Source organism: Fringilla coelebs (genome assembly GCF_963513975.1).
Source record: "Fringilla coelebs genome assembly, chromosome: 1".
Taxonomy (NCBI): domain Eukaryota; kingdom Metazoa; phylum Chordata; class Aves; order Passeriformes; family Fringillidae; genus Fringilla; species Fringilla coelebs.
The window spans coordinates 132,926,892-132,947,935 of record NC_140028.1 but is presented as its reverse complement, the minus strand read 5'-3'; the positions used below and the strand labels follow the sequence as shown (position 1 = coordinate 132,947,935).

General features: G+C 38.7%; 1 protein-coding gene across 3 annotated transcripts; it reads left to right on the top strand.

The window, feature by feature from the left end:
• The first annotated feature begins 1,825 nt into the window (after positions 1-1,825).
• On the top strand, positions 1,826-20,038 carry HACD1 (3-hydroxyacyl-CoA dehydratase 1). Of its 3 annotated transcripts, none has more exons than XM_084211017.1 (7): positions 1,826-2,055; positions 6,136-6,253; positions 7,481-7,499; positions 7,587-7,669; positions 10,319-10,440; positions 12,871-13,049; positions 14,521-20,038. In XM_084211017.1, the coding sequence occupies exons 1-7, from the start codon at positions 1,925-1,927 to the stop codon at positions 14,601-14,603; spliced, it is 735 nt and encodes a 244-aa protein (XP_084067143.1). In that variant the 5' UTR covers positions 1,826-1,924; the 3' UTR covers positions 14,604-20,038. The 3 variants fall into 3 exon arrangements, with proteins under 3 accessions (XP_084067143.1, XP_084067142.1, XP_084067144.1); XM_084211016.1 differs by having other exon boundaries at positions 7,581-7,669; XM_084211018.1 differs by lacking the exon at positions 1,826-2,055 and adding an exon at positions 2,577-2,944 and having other exon boundaries at positions 7,581-7,669.
• Positions 20,039-21,044: the final 1,006 nt, after the last annotated feature.

Sequence of the window (21,044 nt, the reverse complement as noted above, 5' to 3'; positions counted from 1 at the left end):
AAATCAATAAATCTGAGCAAATAAATAGGGGAAGGAAGGAAAGTAATACAGAATTAAACTGCTTATCAAATTGAAACTGATGAGAATTAAACTGCTTATCAAATTTCAAAAGATTCTGATCAAAAGCATGGAAAACGTCCAAGAAGGGATTTAAAAATGGAAAATTTTTACTTCAGAAAGAAAATAGATTAGTTGCCTCAAATCTGCTGTAGAAAGATCTAAAAAGAAATGTGGCAAAGGACAACTAAAAGTAGTAAAAAAGCCCCTAACTGATATTAAAAATTGGATTGAGTCATGCCTTTCTCCATGCATCATAATTTAAGAGAGTCTTCATCAGTTAATGAATTCCTAAATTGACAAAATCAAATGAGTAAAAAACCACTTTACTCATAATATGTGTTTAATTTTTGATGCCTCTTTCAACACTAGATTGTCAAAGCCAAAAGTGAATGGAATGAAGAGAATAGAATGGTTTGAAGAAAGAAGAGGAATTCAAGTGGAGAAAACATGTAAGTAAAATAGCAGGAATATCCAGAATTAAAATAATAAATATTGAAAATATTTTTGAAAACTAAAGTTTAAATCAACTTATAGCTGTCACATTGAGACGACATGTAGGCTCAGATTAACCTGTGTTGGAAAAAATTCTGAGCTGGGTCATTCAATCCTGTGTGTAAATTCTTTGTCTTGATTTTTTAACTACAGGATTCTCAAACTGGATTATATTTATCACTTGAACACAAAAAACATCTGTGTATGTGTAATATTGGTACCTAGTGTAATCTAAGAACATATATAATGTGCTCTTTTGCCAACTACTCATTCTCACATTATACATTTGCTGTTGCCAGTGGGTGTGTGTTTTGAGGCTGAAAGATGAACATTTGTTGGTGTGCTTTAGTGAGGAGGGGGAGACTTAGGTTTTGTTTGGCACATCTGCTTATCTTTACATGAAGGCCCTCGACCTGAGACATCCAGGTGTCTTCAGCCTTGAAATACCCACTCCATTCTAAAGTAGATAGACTTGGACTCTTTAAATACTGCTGAACAAGGAGCATTTCAAAGATATCCTGACCCAGTTTTGGAATCCTTCTGTCTGCATATGCCTGTGTCTGAGGTATTTGGGCAGAGAGGCCATGGTCACCATGCTTAGCTGTGGAAATGAGGAGCCTACATCCCCAGGCTAGCAGGGACTGTGCCAGGTGTCAAGATAGTGGGTGCAGCCCACACTTTTGAAGCATCATGTCACATTAGCTCAGGCTAAGGCTGTCCCCCTTCCAGAGCCAGTCCCAGCAATGTCACCTGTGCTGGCATAGCTTCCATTTACACTTGCACAGAGAGCTGACAAGGTAACCTGCATACTCATCCTTCAGTCTGCCACCTGGGTGCTCTTCAGCACCCAGGAAGAAATTTCCCCTTCTCAGGTGGGAGCCTTAGTCTTCCTCATGTATTGAGGGTGGTATTTATGGAGACCTACCAGACTGTCGAGGTCACCCTGGCAGGTGGCTGTTTGGCCTCTGAGGTGGGGGCCTATTCCCACCCGTCGATCTCTGGCCAGACTCCCAGGTGTTCCCAGTCTCAAACACCTATTTCTGTGTTTCCAAGAACTGCGCTATTTTCTGACACTTTTTCTGAGGTAGGCTGTGCCCGCTGCTGCTGCCTGACGCCAGGTACCATCCCAGCAGGATCTCCCCGCCGATGGAGGCTCACCAGCCCCCGCAGGCTCCGGCTGACCCGGGGAGACCCGCGGCGCGGAGGGAGGAGCGCGCAGGGCCATGTGAGCCGCTGGCGACAGCAGCGGCCCTCGGGGAAGACAGATGGGGTGAGAGACAGCGCCCGGTCCGGCTGTCAGCGCGGCCCCAGCCCCGCCGCGGAGGGAGCCCCTCCTCCCCGCCGTGCGCGCCGCGCTCCCGGCCGGGGAACCATGGCGTCCAGCGAGGAGGACGGAGGCGGCAACGGCGCGGTGGAGGAGAAGGAGAACGGCAAGAAGAAGAAGAAGCTGGGCGTCCTGGCCACGACATGGCTCATCTTCTACAACGTCGCCATGACCGCGGGGTGAGCGGGCGCGGGCGGCGCGGTGCCTCCGCGGGGCGCGGAGCGGGGGCGGCGAGGCGGGGGCCCGGCGGGGCCGGGCGGGAGAGCCGGGACGCGGGGAAGCTGCCGGCAGCGGGGCTCTCCTCGCCTGCCGAGCATTGCCTAATACGGTGCAGCGCTGCCAGCCGCCGGCGCGTCACCCCGCGCCCGCCGCGGAGGTTAAGTATAGCCGGGACCGGAATGCCGGGCGGGGGAGCCGCGTCCCGGCCTCGCCGGATGCGGACGGGTCTGCTGGCCGCCCGCGGGGAGCCGACAGCGCTCCTCGGTGCCGCCGGGGGCTCCAGGGCCGGGGTCCCGTGAGGGGCGGCGCGCTCGGGTCGGTGCCCTGGCTGTGAGCGAGCAGAGCCCGCCCCGGCTCCCGGCAAGCAGAGCTGTCCAAAGGCAGCCCGGCCCGCGGGCAGGAGCGATGAGCGGGGACCGGGGGCGGCAGAACGGTAGCCCGGGAGGTTCATTTGAGCTTGTGCTCCGTGCTGCGAGGCTTTGCTGTGAGGAAAGAGGGCATTTTGAATAACAGATCGTAAGGACAGGTTTATGTTGTTAGTGCTCGAAGAACATATTCTCACTTCTTGAAAATTTTCACTGTTCACTAACTCTTGGGGGAAAAAGCCTCCACCTATTAATTTCCACGTGTTTAAAAGAAAGCTAAGAATGAAAGAATGTACAACTTCTAGTGTGATAGTCATCATGAGAACAGTTTTACTTTGTTTACTAATGGGTGGTCTCACTGCCCTTTGAATCCCATAGAGTAAAGCTAACATGCCGCAGTTGGGGCAGGAGCTCAAGCATTGCTGGAGAAAGCCAGGAATGTGATCGTAATGGCTTTCTTCTCACTAGCAACTGCGAATCTTGAGTATGTATTACAGTCTGTTCATATATTACTGCAGCACTTTTGAAAAGTGCTTTTACGTGAGGTTAATGTTACCTCATTGAATTACCAGTCTTGTGCTCCATGTGTGAATTTGTTAATGAACACTGACTCTTGCCACTGACTTTTATATGTCTCTAAAAGATTATCAAACCATATTAGTTTTGACCTTAGGTGCTGCATCAGTATCTCCCACTTCCTTCTCTCTCATTTTCCATTAATATCAAAATAAATCAAGACACACAAAATTGGATTTTTTATGTGGAAACAGAAAAAAAAAGAGGTAGGAATAAATTCTAATAATCATTTATGGGTACAATTTAAGAGAAAAATACATTTTTGAAATACAGGTATACTTAACAGAGACACTACGCAGGATAAATATTTTACTAGAACAGTATATTTGTCCAGTTGTCCAGGTAGTGCAGTATAGCAAAATGTTTCTGTTGTTTTAACAAACTAATGAATAACTCTATGTTAACAACCATTCTAATAAAAAAACCTGCAGCTTATCTTTGTTTCTAAACAGATTTAAGGGACTAAAATGGCAGATCAATACCCAGTTTTGCTGAAAGTCCCAACTGGAGATGCTGCCTTTATTACAGAAGGTGTATTCCATTTCCCGGTGATTTGTAATAATCAGTACGAGGACTTTCCTGTGATCCAAAGTCAAAGGCATTGACAGCTGAATAAATCTATCTACAGAAATTTATGTCCACATAAAAAATCCTTTAAGAAAAATACACTTGCCATCTTTGATTCTGAGTGTAGTCCAAGATTATTTCTCTCTGCAATGATTATGCTTCGGTTGTGGAATGAGATGTAGAAAATACCTTGTTAGGTTAAATATATTATGACTTCTCAGTGTAAGTCACATACAGAGCTATTGCTGCCACATTTGTGCTGCCAGCTGGAACTCACTATCACCTTCCTCTTGTCAAACACCTCACTGTAAAACGAGGCAGCTCCACTGTGAAAGACTTCCAGTGATATTCCAGGAATTCTTTGTTTCCACAGTGGTTGGAGACAACCTGAAATAAATGCACTCATATTTAAAATCCATTATAAAATCTAAGTAACACTTGCAGGGGAAAATTTTGGAGCGCTGACAGATCAGATTCACGGGCTTAAAGTAGAAGGGATCAGAGAGGGGAATCATTCCTGCTGTGTGGGGAAGCCTGACTAACTCTATGTGAGTTTGAAATGCTGTCATGAAGTGCTGGAATGGGGCACACCGAGCGGCTGCACAGCAGTGCCTGCCGTGCAGGAGCTGTTAAGGGGCTGACACAGGTCCGTGCCGTGCGAGGTGAGCGGGGAGCTGCCAGGATCCAGGCGGCTCTCACCATCTTACAGCAGAGTGGGTCTGAACAAACATTGCTGTTTCCAGTGCTAGCCTATACCTTATGCTCAGGGAGGACTGCAGGAGGATGAGTTAAATATTTGTCAAAATGTTTATGTAAATATTTCTCTGAATGTTTATAATCTCTCTGAGTCTGTCTCTGAGTGTTTCTGAAGCCCTTCTGCTTTGTCACTTGGGCCTTTCCTTAGCCAGAGTTCATGTTGCTGCAGAATATACTTGCCATGGCTTTGTGGAGAATGAAAGCACTGAGTAATTGTTCCCAGCAATTTCAGAGAAGACATTAAACTAAAATCTTTGTCATTTTTCATTTTTATTTTTACCTCTCAAAATAGCCATCCGTAGCTCTTGCTCTGCCTATCTATGTTAAGGAATTTTTGTACTTTCTTAGTTTTTTTGGATTGTAACCTGAAGTTTTCAGTCTTCTTGCTAATGTGATGTTTTAAGAACGTGGAATAGGTCTAAAAGGCTGAGAGAGTTGGGTTTTTTCAGTCTGGAGAATGGAAGGCTCCAGGGTGACATAATTTCAGTTCCTGAAGGGAGCCCACAAGAGAGCTGGAGAGGGACTTTTCACAAGTGCCTGTAGTGATAGAATAAGGTATAATGGGTTTGAACTGAAAGGAAGCAGGTTTAGATTAGATATTGGGAAGAAATTCTTTACTCAGAGGGTAGTGAGGCACTTGCAGAGGTTGCCCAAAGAACTCCTGGATGCCCCATTTCTGGAAGTGTTCAAAGCCAGGTTGGACGGGGTCCTGAGTGACCTTGTCTAGTAGAAGGTGTCCCCAAGAGGGGGTTGGAACTAGATGTTCTCTAAGGTCCATTTCTACCCAGTCAATCCCATGATTAAGGAAGATATAGTACACTGTTTTGAAAATCTTTATTATATAAAAATGGGTTTATTACATGGAGGGAATTCCTCATGCCTTGGATTATTTTACAGAGTCTGGGCATGTGGTGGAATCAACCCACAATTTAGATGTTTATTTTTTTATCTCAATTTCCATTCTAAATTTCAATTTAAATTTTATGTCAAATTCTACTATGATTAAAAGATAGGGTTTCTTTTTCTTTCTTTACATTAGAAGGGTTATTAGTTGGCATCATTGTTCAGTTTCCTTAAAAAAACCAAAATAAATTTATCCAACACCTTCAAATGTGCTAGTCAAATATGTTTCTTGAAGACAGGAGCATATAACATCCATCTTTCAGCACTTTGGAGTCTGATTTTTAAGTCAACTTTTAAAACACTTCTCAACACTTTGGAAAACAGAACTATAGTGATACCTTCATTTGGACAAATAGGAGCATTAAGATCACTAGTCAGTCCTGAAATCAGTGAGTCGAGCTGAGTGATGAAAAATGTAAAACTGATGTGCATAAATTCCAGTCCTTTACTTTGACAAACTTGCAACTCAAGCAGTGACTTCAGTGCCAAGCTCATCATGTGGTTTCAAATAACAGTATTTAATAGTCAAGATGCATAAGGATTTAATAGATACATAAAAATTTACATTAAAATATGTAGTCACTGCTGGAGAAAAGTCTGATGGATGGGTGGTTTGGGGGGTTCCCTCAATTAAGTCAGTCCTCGGAAGGCAGCAAGTTATTGCCATTATTTTCCAAGTAAAGAGATGAGTGTAATGTTTACATAATATTATATACTATTTATGTCTAAAGATATTTTTTGATGATCTAAGAACACCAACAAGTGAAGAATCAAAGTTAACCTGTGAAGAAAAATACTCTACTAAATTATTTATGATGGATGGATATTTTTAGAATTCTAATTTGAAATGTATCCATTCTCTTTCTTTTATAGGTGGCTGGTATTAGGTATTGCCATGGTGCGGTTTTATATACAGAAAGGAACACATAGAGGCTTATTCAGAAGCGTTCAAAAGACGCTTAAATTTTTCCAGACATTTGCTTTGCTTGAGGTAAATTTTAAACATTAGTTTGCTTTACTGGATGCTGCATATCATAGGCAAAACACATTATTATCCTGAATTTAAAATAAAAAATACTATATTAGTACTAAAAGTCCTTTTTACTTTATTATTTAATGAAGTTTTGGGGGTGGGACAAGGTGATTACTTGAAAGAAATCAGCATGTGTTTTTCAGACTTAATTCTAATATTTCTTTAAATCAGTGCCTGGGAACTGCTTTGATTTGAGACTCTTTAATGCAAAAGGCAAAGTCTTGAAGGCATAACAGCCAGCAGATCATCCCTCTAGTGTAGTAGATATCACCATCTCAGAGATTGAATATATATAAAGAATATATTCTTTATACTGGACTTACTATCCTTCTGTGCCTTTCCTGCTTCTGCTTATTTCAAGATGGGATTCACACACCCCATGTAATCCATTGCAGTGGGGTCTGTGCAAGATTTGCAAAGTATTCTTTAAGTAATACTTTTGCAAACTGTGCAGTAGTGGTCTCAGTTCTGGTACATCTGTGGAATGAAGCTTTATTGCTGGGTTTATGGAGCATTTGCAGTTCTTTCCCAGGCACAGCAAAGAATGTCTACCTCCATTTTAATTTTTTTTCTCAATCTGCCTACAACATCTCTAGTTCAAACTGTTAAAATCATGTCACCAGCTGCATATAGGCTTTTGTGATGTTAAACTTCCACTGTAAGTAATTCTATTCAAAACTGCCAAAATAATGAAAAGCACTTCATTTGCTAAACATTACTGACCAGAAAATACATTTTATCTAAAGCTTTGTAGCTGTCATTGACAAAAGTATAATAATGTTATTAATCTGTAATAAATGCAGAATATTTTAAAATTGCTGTGTGTTTAGCGTTCCTTATGTGACTTCCTCTTCACTGTCCTGTAAAATTCTTCTTTGAATAAGGTAAAGGAAGAGAAGCTTACTAGTTGAATAAAGTGCTTTGTAAGTATTTAAATGTCTAATATTTACAATTAAATTGAAAAACAAATGTCTTTCATGTATTTGCACAGCTCAGATATTGAGATATTGAGACCATCCCAGCACTGATTGCCAGGGCTCTGCCATGTATTTTTTTTTAAGATTCTCAGTGGGAGACAAAAACCAGAATTGAGCCTAGATTTATATTAATATCAAAAGGCCATATTTGTAGGGTAGCTAGTAACATGCCACACATCAGTAACCTCTGACTTATTTTTATTTACAGGTAATCCACTGTGCAATTGGTGAGTTCTTTGTTTTAGTTTCTCCTGTAGCTAGTTAAAACATGAATTGTGGAGCAGAGATAACATGTTTCTCTTTTTAAGGAATAGTTCGCACATCTGTGCTTGTGACTGGGGTCCAAGTGAGTTCAAGAATCTTCATGGTGTGGTTCATTGCACACAGTATAAAACAGGTATGTGTCTGAGCAAATTACGTTTGGATTGCTTTTAAGGAAAAGTTATTACTACCCTTCTCATTTCACAAGGAAGACCAAGCTAAAAATTCATTCTATTCCTGTAGAGAATTTTTACATATTTTGGAAGTTACGGTTACAAAATAGAATTTGTGTGATTCTTGCCAGGAGACAGAGTCTGGGTCGTAGCTGTGAATCAGCAGTGTTTTCAGAGTCGTGCCTTCTGTGGTCTGCCTAAATTAAATCAATGACTATTCCTATTATTTACAAGCAAAACTACCCTAGTGTTAACAGTTCCCTTTCAAAAATTTTAATTAGCACTTGCTGAATTAATCTAAATAAAAGGTAAATTTATGTCTTTAAATTTATGTCTTGAATTCACATGGATAAACATGGTTGTGATTTTGCTATTTTTTTAGAAACCTTCTCGAAATTTTAATGTTATGGTAATCTTAACATTTGATGACATCCAGTGTGTCACAGTGGCACTTAAGGACCTGTGTAAATGACAGTGGTTATTTGCCTGGCTTTGGGTGGCTGTTGTAAGGTTAGTGATCCATTAGTAGAATGAAGCAAGCAGTTCACAACTAGTAGGTAGGACGTTAGGTTCAGTTTGTGAGGTGTGCTTTCTATGAAAGGCATATAAAAAAATTAAGTGAAAGGTTTTGTGCTCCTGAATTTCTTCAGAACTTGGAAAGCTGAGCCATTAAACTGTCTCACCAGCAGATGGCATAGGCCTTTCTGCAGATGAATTATCCTAGCACCTGCCTCAGTTATCAAATCTTCATTTCGTTTTGCAAGAGGACTTGTTTGCTTTTTTCTCGTTGTTTGTTTTTTCAGTTTGTTTTGGGGTTGGTTTTTTTTTTGTTTGGTTGGTTGGTTTGGGGTGGTTTTTTTCCGTGTAAGCTAACTTTTTATATTTTTCTGTAAGGCAAAATGTCTCAAAGATTAACAAGATTCTTATATTGAATATCTACATGTGAGATAGACTGTAACACTGCATTTTGCCTTTTTTACTATCTGCAGTGGACTAAATCTTAAACATATCCTGCAATTTCTTTTATTTCCTCTATCTACACTACTGTAGGCCAAGCTGTGTCCAAGAAGAAATACATTTAAATGTATGTCTGATTGTATTTCACACTGTCATTGCTTAGCAGGCATGAATGTTCAGGGTCACTTTAGGTGGTGAGAGGCACGTCAGTGATAATAGCCAGAGCCAGACCTCCCCACTTGACTGCAGATTTGCAAGGCAGCAGATAGGAATTCTCTGCATACTTATTTAAAGCTCTTCTGCTTGGATTTAGCACTGTGACATGAATCCAAGTTTGAGTTATCAATGTTTGTCTCTAATTGCATGAGGCAAAGAACAGCCTAATTCTGTCTTTACCTTTGCATATTTGTTTGGGTGTCTCTGCACTTCAGTTGCTGCTATTTGTTTGTGATTTTGGTGCTATTTTTATGTCTCCATTTTCTTTATGATATTGGTGAGATCCTTCTGCTAAAATTGCACCTTCTTTGACTGACACATTGAGGGTGCGATTTTATGAGCACTTAAATTCTTTTTGACTTTTGTCAGAGTTGTGGATTTTCAGCATCTTGGAGACATATTAAGCTTTGTCACCATGTTGCATTTTATTTTGAAAAATCATTTCCCTTTTTTATAATTTTAACAAAACCTGTGTTGCTTTATTCTATTTCACAGACATCCCTGGAGCTTTTCAGCCTTCAGGCATTGAAGTGTATTACAAAATTTCTCCCCTCTTAAAGGAAAGAAAATTACTTGTGTGTAATTTTTCCTCACAGAAGGTAGTGTTTGTAATAGATCCCCAGGTACCTTCTTTGTATTTGGGGACTTTTGTTTATTTGTCCTCTCATTGTGAAAAAGAACTGGTGTTTTGAAACAGCAGAGATGGGCTGGTTACTGATGAGGCAGTTTAATGACTCAGAACTTAAATCTTACAGGGGATTGTTGAGTGAGTTTACCCAAAGCTCCTGATCTACCAACTACTCTTCATTTAGAGAGCCATCTGTGCTCCAGCTCCTCAACTATCTTAGAGCTCCCTGAAGTCTGCCAAACTTGATCTTCTGTGACCAAGTTCCAGTTAGTAGGTTATATAAAGCAATTCTTTTTGTCTAAAGTTTCATGGAGACGTACATTATGTATTGAAGAAGAAGCAAGATAAAAAGTAAGAGAAAATCCAGGAAATGGAGTAGTGAAATGCTGATGATTAAAAAGTGATTATGAGAAAAACATACCTCCTGTAGCATTTTGTTGTTCTTACTGTTTTGAGGAGGAAAAATATAAACAAGAATACAAACAATAAACAGAAGAGGGATAGTTAGAAAGTCTGGTGGAATGTAGGTAGAGAATAAAGAGAAAGAATAAGCATAATTATAGGGTTTTATATTTTGATATTTGCATAATGGATGATGATTGCTCAGTTGACAAATGTCTGTATGTTAGTAATCACATATGGTAATGAACTGTGCATGGTAATGGTTTCAGCATATCACTTTTGTGCCAAAATTTTCTTTCTTTACAAGGTATTAGTTCTGTTCTATATATCTTAAAGAGAAGTCTGTTGCAGTTTGCACAGAAAAGAGGCCTAAGGATGAAGAAAATGTTGGTTCTTTATACTTCTGCAGATCCAGAATGAGGAGAGCGTTATTCTTTTTCTGGTCGTATGGACTGTGACAGAGATTACTCGATATTCCTTCTACACATTCAACCTGCTCAACCATTTGCCATACTTCATTAAATGGGCCAGGTGGAGATGTCTTGCACTTGAGTTTCTCATGATTCTGTGCATGTTGGTTTCACGCACGCTGAACTAACACACAGGAGAGCAGATGTTTGAGCTTTGGTTATGTGTCAGCAAAGTGCAAGTCAGTTGCTTTCTGTACTTGGGATCATTGTTGTTTGGTTTAATATGTTAAAAACATTTTAGCTGAGGTTTTTGGAGTATGGTTTTTTCTTTGCTTTCTGTGTCTCACAGCTTGAACTCTGCTTTCACTTACTCCAATTTTTTTTTCACTTACTCTAATTTTTTTTCTCTATCTTTTTAATTTTATCTCATCTTTTAATTTGCGGTATGACTCTTTACGATGCTCTGAATACAGTGCCCAAAATTAAGCACATGTGCTAGTCTTTGTGGATGTTAGTTTTTTGAAAATGGGGGAGTTGTTGTCACTCAATCTGTATTATTACTTTATAAGAAGTTCTGCTTTATCAGAGCTTTTGTAGTTTAGGTCACAAAAATTGTGTTGCAAATCAAAACTGTCTTGATTTTGAAGCATTCTTAAGGTTGGCCACTAGATCACATACACTGTAGAGACTGTGTGTGTTTATCAGGAGACTTAACTGGAATAGTTTTCTATGTAGTCATTATTTGAAAAATACATGTAAGGCAGACTTATTATGTTTAGAAGAAGAATATCTAACCTACATTCAGTACAGGCGACTCGTGTTTAAAAGAGTTTGTTATTTTCCTTTATTTTTGTTTTATAGATAATGCAGGTTTGATGCTTCTAATGGGCTTCTTTGATATGTCTGATATTTATGTCCACTCTTGTAAAACATTTCCTTTTTGCTAGTGCCTAAGTGAGAGACTTGTTTAAGCACTAAATGACAAACTTAAAGATAGTCAGATTGGCTATCATCAGTAGTTTTTTATACAGACTTCAGAAAAAGAAATGGACTCAGAACAAATTACATTGACAGATAATAATTTTTGCCATCATGTCAGTGTGCCTTGAATAACAGAATTTTGTTTCCTTAATATAGACAGTAGGGAAAACCAACCTTCTCACTGAAGAGACATATGGTGAAATATTAATATAAACAAAACATTTGAAAATATATTATTTTTTCATAGAGTCTAAAATATCCCTTCAAGATTTATGGATAAACAAACAGCAGAACTGGGCATGAATTCAGTATCAAGAGAGATGGAATTTCTGATCTTTAGCTTATAACTGCATAGAGACAAACAATATGTAAGGTATTAGTTCCTTCTTATCTAATCTACATTCTTCTCGGTGCTGCCAGGCAATAGGACAGGAGGCAAAGGGCAGAAACTGATGCACAGGAAGTGCCACCTGAACATGAGGAAGAACTTCTTTACTGTGCAGGTGACTGAGCACTGGAACAGATTGTCCAGAGAGACAATCCAGTGTCTCCCTCACTGGAGATATTCAAAATCCATCTGGACACAATGCTGTTGCATGTGCCTTAGGATAACCCTGCTTGAGTGGGGAGGTTGGACCAGATGACTCATTGTGGTCCCTTCCAACCTGAACTATTCTGTGATTCCCCTCATCCGTGAGTCTTCTAAGCTCTTCTGTTTCTAGGAGGATTTCATGCTTAGTTGCTGCTGGTTTGGATCTTATTTCTTTTGGTCAGGGAGTGCACACTGTACCTCTCTCTCTGTGTGATAGCTCTCATTGCTGTTCCCTGTACAAACTGGAGAATTGTTCCATAGGAGAACCTGCATATCCGTGGTGCACTGTGTGAAAAGACAGCACATAGCCTATTGATTACAATTTTCATTTTGTCACTGCCTATGTGGCCTTTGGCAGTCAAACCACATTTTCTTTCAGCTTGATGCTTTGCCTTTTATTTGAACACCCTCTCACTTTAAAATGGATCTGATAAGTTTCTGGCACTGTAATTTTCTTTTCTCTTTTTATTCCAATTTCCATTAGTGGTAAATGTAGTATTCCCATGATGTAGTGAGTAAAAGAAGCTCCTGATGCATTTCAACATTGTCATTATCTTCAAACAATTTGTAGTACATATAGTTGACCCAGTGTATGTGCACAGTGATGAAAATATGTAGGATCATCTGAGATTCAGCCCTGTCTGAATCCTGTCAGTGACAACAGGAGTAAGAATAGTACATTTAAAAATAATCATTATCGGAGGCTGAAAATTTGAGGGTTGTCTCTTAGAGATAAAAATGTTCTGATACTTCACTGTTTTTAAACAAAGCACTGAGGAATGCATTCTCTTGACAATCTAAGCAACTCTACTGAAAGTAACTGAAACTGATATTTTGTGTCAAGTTAGGATGTGATCCCTGATTCTGGTGCAGGCACTACTTTAATACATTGCTGTGCCACTAATAATAACAAGAGAAAATTTTAAGTTTATGGAGTGTTTCTCACAAGGTTTTTTTTGTTATTATTTTTCAATGCAGATACAACTTTTTTATCGTTTTGTATCCTGCTGGAGTTGCAGGTGAACTGCTAACCATATATGCTGCTTTACCCTATGTGAAGAAAACAGGAATGTTTTCACTGAGACTTCCCAACAAATACAACGTCTCCTTTGACTACTATTACTTCCTTATTATTGTCATGTTCTCCTATGTACCATGTAAGTACTGTTTAACTGTAGAAAAAATTTAACATCATAAAAATAAATCCTCAGCAATGCTATAAAAACTACCTGTATTAAAATTTGCTGAACACTTTCTACTGTAAGAGCCTGCTTTCAGTTGTTCCAAGTGTTACTGTGCTTTAATTGGTTAGGCTGAAATTTTCTGTCCTGTTACCTGCTTGGGAACATAATCCGTCTTAAAAATTTCAATGAACATTCTAAAATTATTTCTCAGACTTGGACAAAGTAAGAACAGTTGTTGCTTACACACAGATATGTCTGTAACTGTGTCGCTGGGACTTTCTTTAGTGCCTCTCCCACTTTGAAGAATGACTTTGAAGTAATGACTCTGGCAAGTTGTGCCAGAGATTTCCTGTGGCTTTTTACTACTAATAGCCATTTGCCTTGGAAAAACAGTCATTCAAGTGTGCTCAGGAAAACTTGAAGCAGTATTCTGTAAGATTTAGTTTTCACAGAAATCAAACACCCCCCCCCCCCAACCTCTCTGAACATCTGCAGTCCCTGGTTTAATCAGTTTGTCCTTGTACTTATGCATGCCAGAAACCATGGAGGTAACAGTAGAGTATCTTTCACTTCCAGTGTTACCTCCACTGCTACCTAAGCAGCGAAGACAAGGAGAAAGCAACCTGATATACTAGATATTCCACCATGAATAGGGCTAGACCAAACTAGGCAAATGTAATATTTTAGATAATAGAATATATAATATTTTAAAATACTTTTTAAGTACATTGAGGGAGCAGATTAGAGAGAGAAATTGAAAAGCAGGAAAACTGAAGTTAAAGGGTCTGTGATCTGCATTCATGAAACGTATTCATTTGAGAAGGCAACCTTCAATATGAACTTTTACAATATGAACATGCACTTATTTTTTTGTGCCAAGAAGTCATGAAGGCCAACAAGAGAGATTTATGTCCACAAAAAATATTCTAAGGTGTGATAACTTACTAACAGTTTTACATCTGTTTATGTAACAGCACTTCAGGAATAAATCCAGTTTTCTAGCCATTAAATATAAGGGTCAACTCTGTCAGTAGGACAATAATAAAATACATGACAGAGGGACAGCAAAGAGGGATCTCCTTCGTTCAGACTTGAACAAATAGGGTAAATTTGCATCCTCCTCCAAGTCTTCAAAAAAGCTTAGGACAGATTTGAAGTCTTCAAGCACTACCAGAGTGTGGTTAAGTCCTGTTTCTACAAGGAGACTGTTGGGAGTGAAGTTCCTTGAACACAGCGTATTTATTCAGGGACAAATGAGCTTTGAATAATTACTGTTTTTTAAATCACATATTCATGACTTGTTATTACTCACCTTAATCAACTCAACCACTGTTTGCCATAATTTTTACTCAGTTCATCATTCTGTAAAATAGTGGTTTTAAAAAAATTATGTGATCTGTTGAATTTTTCCATCTAATTTGCTTTCTTTTATGCTTTGATCAAGTATTTCCACAACTCTACTTCCACATGCTGCGGCAGAGAAGAAGGGTGCTTCATGGAGAAGTGATTGTGGAAAAGGACGATTGAATCAAGCTGTGTAACCATGGTGCTTTTAGTGGAAGGGAAAAGAAGAGAGGGTAAAGATCCAAAACTTCCTCTGATTTTTCTGAGTCCAAGTTTTAAAACATGGAACAAGAATAAACAACTGTGCCTGTGCCTGTGGACTGTATTATTTTTGCAATTAATATATTTTGAGACCTACCTTTTCATCCTCAGATTCACTTTGGTTTTTAATTGTTGATTTCTTCAAAGAAATATTTTCTTATTTTCAATAGGTTGATGAGTAGCTTTAAAAATTAGAGTAGTTGGCTACTGTGCCTTCTGTTCTGAAAGTTCTGTTATGACCTGTTGTCATTATCAAGAAGAGAAGAAGAGTTGATAAGTTGTACTGAAATGAATCTTCTGGAAATCAGAGTGTAAACTAGGTAATGATGTTTTTCATAGACTAGGTGAATTGAATGGTATTTAAGCTTTATATTAAGTAATACCTTTCCAGTTATAAGTACTGTAGCATATTGTTTAACATTTTTTGAATTACAGTATCACATGCAGAATTCCAGAAGGCTTTTGAAAGTAGTTGAATTCTTGATTGTCAGTGCAAACTTAGACCTCCCTGTATTTTCATTTGTAATTTTAAAGATGCTTAGGGTAATAGACATAATATTAACTGGTTAAAAGTTTGTGCTGAGGAAAAGACAGGTTGTGCCTTCCTTTCTCTAATCAGTGGCTGGAATGGGACTCCTTTGCAGAGCAAAGCTGATTGTCAGCATGTTTCCTATTCTACATTTAAAGTATGTATGCAGAAAAATCAGTATTGCATTGAAAATCTGTAGCTATGGTGAGATATTTGACTTCTTTTCAATAGCTCGGTGGGATAAAATATATTTAAAATATCATCTTAGAATATAAATTATGCTTTGATTCATCCCATTGGGCAATTTTAATTGCTCCCTCCCCATTAATTGTTTATACTGTGTTGACCTAATTCTATTTCATGTCTTCAGTAATCTGCAGGAAGGATCTACGGTATATTGATTGAAGTTAGAGGTGATATTATACAATGTGATACTTGAGTGGGAGAGGTCCAACAAATGAGAAGATTTTGATCTAACAGCCTAGCAGATTCAGTGAAAAGGTGATGCATTTGAGGAAACTTGGATACTTAGTGAGAGAGAGAAGATTGAAATGGAGTAATGTGGTATGAAGCCTTGAAAGTGTAGGTAGCAAACCTGTCTTGTTTCTGGCTTCACTGATGTCAAAAGAAGTGTATACATATGTGGAAGAACTGCATCAGGCAGTAAATCAGAATACTTGTGGTTGCTGAGGTAATTTCTGGAGTACAGTCTTATGTTTTGGCTACCTCAGGGATGAAGAATTGGATAATCTTCTGAAAGCTCGGAGAACAATAACAAAGCTAGTTGAAGTGAGAAGGAAGTCGGAAAGATTGAGTTGCTAATATGTGTAATTCTTTGTTCTATGATAAATACATGGAAGAGCTTTTCTAAGTATGGAGGTATAGCTGTGCTGAATTTGGAACAAGGTAAAGAGCCAATGAATATCAGAAGAAAGGTCCTACTGATTAGATCAATTATGGAATGACACAGTAATGCTTATCAATGCATGCACTGTCTTGGAAGGGTTTCAGTTAAAGTTGGCAAGAGACTGCCATATTTGAATTGGCAGTTTCCATTTTTAGCTTCAATGATACTATGATAATACAGCCTTTTGAAATTTGTAGGTTTGCCAGAATAAGGGGTATCAAGTAATTTAAGAAAAAAGCAAGGATTTGCTATATCCCTAACTTTTAAATTCCATGTTGTGCCTTGGATTTGTGATATTTATGTATGTCTTCATTACATGTAAATGAGTTTCCTTTTATGTGACAGGTGCATAGTGGACTTGAGACAGAACAGTTGTGTTTCTATAAATTTTAAAAGGTGTAATCTTTATATTCCTTAAATTTCACACAAGGTGCTCTAATTTAACTTACTGCTTCTGTTTTATATGCAGCTAAAATTATTAAAAGTTTAAAATATAAATTACATGTACAACACTGAATCACAAAATAGTTGTGTTACTATGTGTTCAGACTAGCAGTTGTATGTGTCCAACATTCTTTCAGTACTGTTTTATAAACTATGAGGAACATATTGGCAGTTTTGGGAAATATATCTCCATTAGCAAACAGAAGAGTGTGATGAAATATGAAGATTAGATTAAGTTCTGTGTCTCTTTTTACTGTCAGGGCAGCTGACTGAAGACCATAGCTATCAATTCATTGAAAGTGCATTGGATTTGAAATCCTTGATCAGATGAGTGTATCCTGTAGATAGTATTCTTACTAAAGGAAATACTTGCACTATAAAAGTGTAATATATTTGTTTTCATTGCGGCCTAAGGATATTATCATATGTTAATCAAGGACCTATTTTTATATCCTTTTGTACATATGAAATGAAAAAAAAACCAACACTGTTTGCTACAGTCTTGGGTTGCACTTCCACAAAGCAACAATGTACAAGGTAATGATACAATTTAAAACTGGATTTACAGCTACAAAAGTCTTGCTAAATAATTAATTAATAAAAGTAAAGCTAAAAATTACTCACAGTATCACATTCAATGTTTCATTGACCAGAGATATTGTCATGTAGATTAGTTTACATGACATTTACCTAAAAAAAGTAAGCAACATGTTGTTTTCTTCCTCCTGTTTTTTGACTGAAACCTTTCACTGAAGCCTCCTTTTCACAGAATCAGTAAGGTTGGAAAAGACCTCCAAGGCCACCAAGTCCAACCTTTGACTGAACACCCTCACATCAATTAGACTATAGCACTAAGTGCCATGTCCAGCTGCTTCTTGAATGCCCCTGGGGTGGTGACTCCACCACCTCCCTGGGGAGCCAGTTCCAATGCCTGACCAGCCTTTCCATGGAGAAATTCTTCCTGATGCCAACCTGAACCTCCCCTGACACAGCTTGAGGCCTTTTCCTCTTCCTCTTGTCTGGTTGCTGGTTGCTATTCTGTTAACATATCTTCTGAAACATAGTGAGAATTGCAGGTAAAATCTTCTTACTATTGACTTCAGATGAGCTACGATTTTATCCTAGGTAGCTATATTTGAATTTCATTATACCATCTTGAAACATTTAATTAACCTGTCAAATGGACATTAAAACTTAAGTATGATTTTCATATGGTGCTCTCTTTCCAACTTCTTTTTTACATCTGTCTTTTTGTCTTCCTCTCTGCAATATTCCTAGTTTTCTAAAGCATTTAAATCCTCCTGCTTAGGTAAGATTAGGAATGTATTCAAACATCAGCATCTCTAATATTTTCATGTAGTCTTTAACAAATTATCCTTAAAAAGGTATTTTCTTACCTGTTTTATACAGGCCTTCTGAAATGAATTCATATAGAGCATGGCTTTATGAAACTTTTTGAATAGCAGTATATAGAAATAGGGAGATTTCTTTTAATCAGGTGACTTTTCCTACTATTGGTAGAAACAGAAACCATCTTTTGTATAAACTCTACCTGAAAGCAGCTGGGTTTCTTGAGGTTCTCCTCAGCACTCACATACTGTGAAAAGCTGTTTTGGGACAGATTGGGTTGTTTCACAGCTCAGCCCAGAATGTTTGGAGGTCAGATTCCATCTTCAGGGCATGGGCAGCAGCAAGGAATATTGGTGCTGAGGTATTGCATCTTCTGTGTTATCTGGCAAGGGGTCACTGAGGCCGTGGTGAGCAGTAGGTGATGTAATTTCTCCCACCCTGCAGGATGTGAGATGAGAGGAAGCTCAGTGTGCTGTCATTGCTGTCTGCTGAGGGAGCTCAGGGGATCAGCTGGAGGATCTCAGTGCACAGAGGGTGTGTTACAGTGAGGGCTTTCCCACTCCAGTCAGCTGTAACTTGCTATCTGTTAGCCTACATGTCTTGAGATACACAGGTCTGCCAGGATGGGCATGGCACACCAACCTCAACAGGGCAGTTCAGCATAAACTGCCTTGGAGAAATGGTGCAGGGTGCTGATTCTCATTCCCATTGAACATAACATTTAGCCAGGTTCATGTTTGTGAACAGATTGCAAGTCTAGTTAACAGAGAGATGCATGGAGGCCTTTTCTGTGACCAGATGGAAAAATGTACATTTTAAATCTAGCTACTGCTCTGATTGTTGTACTCTTGGTCTTCACAGTAGCTTATTTCAGTGGATATTAGGATATGTGTATGGTTACTAAATAAACCCAAATCACAATTGTTACAATAATTTATAATTTCAAAATAGTTTAAATAATGTTAACATTTTTGAATCGAGCTCTTGCTTAATCTGCCTTAGAAAGAAAAAAAGAAAGGAAAGTTAATACAAATAAATGTTCTGCACTCGGCAGTAGGGCCTCATAAATCAAAATTTTCAGGCAGGCAAACTGGCTGCATTTCATACAGGATTTTTAAGTGGGTTTTTTTAACAAAGAAGGTGAAAGCTTTTCTGAAAATCAAAGTTTCTTTCATAATGTATATTTTAAAATGTACTGAGACTTACTGTATTATTTATTATCAATTTACAATTTAAATTCATGCTGAACCTGCAGTTTTTATAGACGATTAACTGTAGCCCATTAAAATGTTTCATTCTGTGTTTGTTACAATGGCGGTTTAAAGAACCAACTCCCCATTTTTCTGCAGAGCTCTGTGTTCTCTTGCTCAAGTGAGTTTCAGTATTGTTACTGCCAGGCTGCTGAAGGGCAGGTTTCAGTTTGCCAAGGGCAGCTCCATGAGCTCGCTTCCAGGAGGGCACAGCTCTGCGGTGGGTGACACTCTCGGGTCGGTGTCAGGCACCGCTGCGCCCCCGGTGCCATTCTGGGGTCTCCAGAGCCTTCAGCAGTGCCAGCTCTGCAGAGGTCCCCAGCTGATTCATCCCTATGACTTCCCAGGTGGAGAGAACTCTTAGGTCACAAAAGCACATCTGACAAGTGAACTGAGAGCTGTCCCGGGAGAACTGTGGAGAACTGAGTGTTGGGTGACTCCAAGCCTCTCTACAAAGTTGCTGTCAATTTCATGCCTGCAGCTGGTAGTGGCTGGTGATGTACGGTACTTTCTGTGTCATGTTGTACCACCTGAAACGTGTTGTCCTTTTATTCATACTCTCCTGCCTCTCTGTTTGGTCTCGAATGTATTTGAATGTCCTTTCAGTTCATGGCCATGTAAAAGTGTAAGTGCAGAAAAATTTATCTAAGTGTATAGAATGTATATGTATAGAATTGTACTTCAAGTTTCTTAATAATGTAAATGCACTGCAACTGCTTATTATTGTTATTTCTTCTAAAATGCGTTATCATTAGAAGTTTACATGGACAGGAAAGCAACACAATATGATACTTCTAATAACTTATTTATTTGCAAAAAGTATAATTTTTTTGATCTATAGATTCAGATATTTGTTTTAGTGACTGTTAATACTGTAGCACTGTAGAAATTAATCATCAATTAAAAGACGTATTTTAAACTTTGTTCTAGTTGATTTTTTAAATTTCTTTTTTAGCATGTATAAGTCAGTTCCTATAAGCATTCAGCATATTACACCAGACTGTTTACAAATACTGTACTTTTTTATTTAGAATTATTTCACAAATAATAAGGTTGAGGTCCCCTGTAACAAATTAATCTTGAGGTCCCCTATTTACTCTTACCCAGACAGCCTTTTTATATTTCTTAAAATATATTCCATAAAACCCAGATAGGTTTGAGTAATAATAATGGTTTATCAAAGAAGAGCAGAAAACACAGGGCATTCAAGAGAATACCAATATGTATGAAAAAAAAATGCACCGTGATCCTGAAATAGATGTTCCAGTAGTAGATGTTTCAGTGTTTTGGAACAGGACTTTTTTGTGGCATTAACCTTTGAGAGGAGTGGAGGTAGAGAACATCCTCTGTCTGTCCTTTGCCATGTGACTAACAATGACATTGCAGCTATGAGGACTTTGCTGCCATGACAGTATGAGAAAGCAGTTTATGAGCATTCTCACCTACTTCGTTTGAATTAGGAATCAAGTGGTTGTAACCCCAAGGAGCTTAACTGCATATAAAGCTTAAATCCTGTTAGTCAGATGTATTATAATGGAGATGTAGATCTCCTAATCTGGAAGTCACAGAAATGGTCTTCTGATCTAAATTTACAGGACAGGATTTACGTGTCCTGGCCCTCTACCAAGGTTAAGCCATTCAGATTTCTACAGAAGCTAGTGGAAGAACATCCACTGATCTCCGCAGGAGTGTGATGGGACAAAGACATTTGTGTATTCTGTTCTGTGGGATTCTGGATTTACCAGGGAAAGAGGGAGCTGTTAGTACTGTCTGGGAGAGAGCCTGTGCTTGTTGTTCATTAGCTGTTGCATGGTGGCACACTTCCTCCCAGCTTTGCAGAGTGCCCAGCACTGCTCCCTGCAGAACGCTGCAGAACACCTGGA

Excerpts from the sequence above, each read along its gene's own strand:
- HACD1 (XM_084211016.1), top strand. The coding sequence starts at position 1,925 with ATGGCGTCCAGCGAGGAGGACGGAGGCGGCAACGGCGCGGTGGAGGAG. Across the intron at positions 2,056-6,135 it reads AACGTCGCCATGACCGCGGG|GTGGCTGGTATTAGGTATTG; the intron begins GTGAGCGGGCGC and ends TTTCTTTTATAG. Across the intron at positions 13,050-14,520 it reads CATGTTCTCCTATGTACCAT|TATTTCCACAACTCTACTTC; the intron begins GTAAGTACTGTT and ends GCTTTGATCAAG.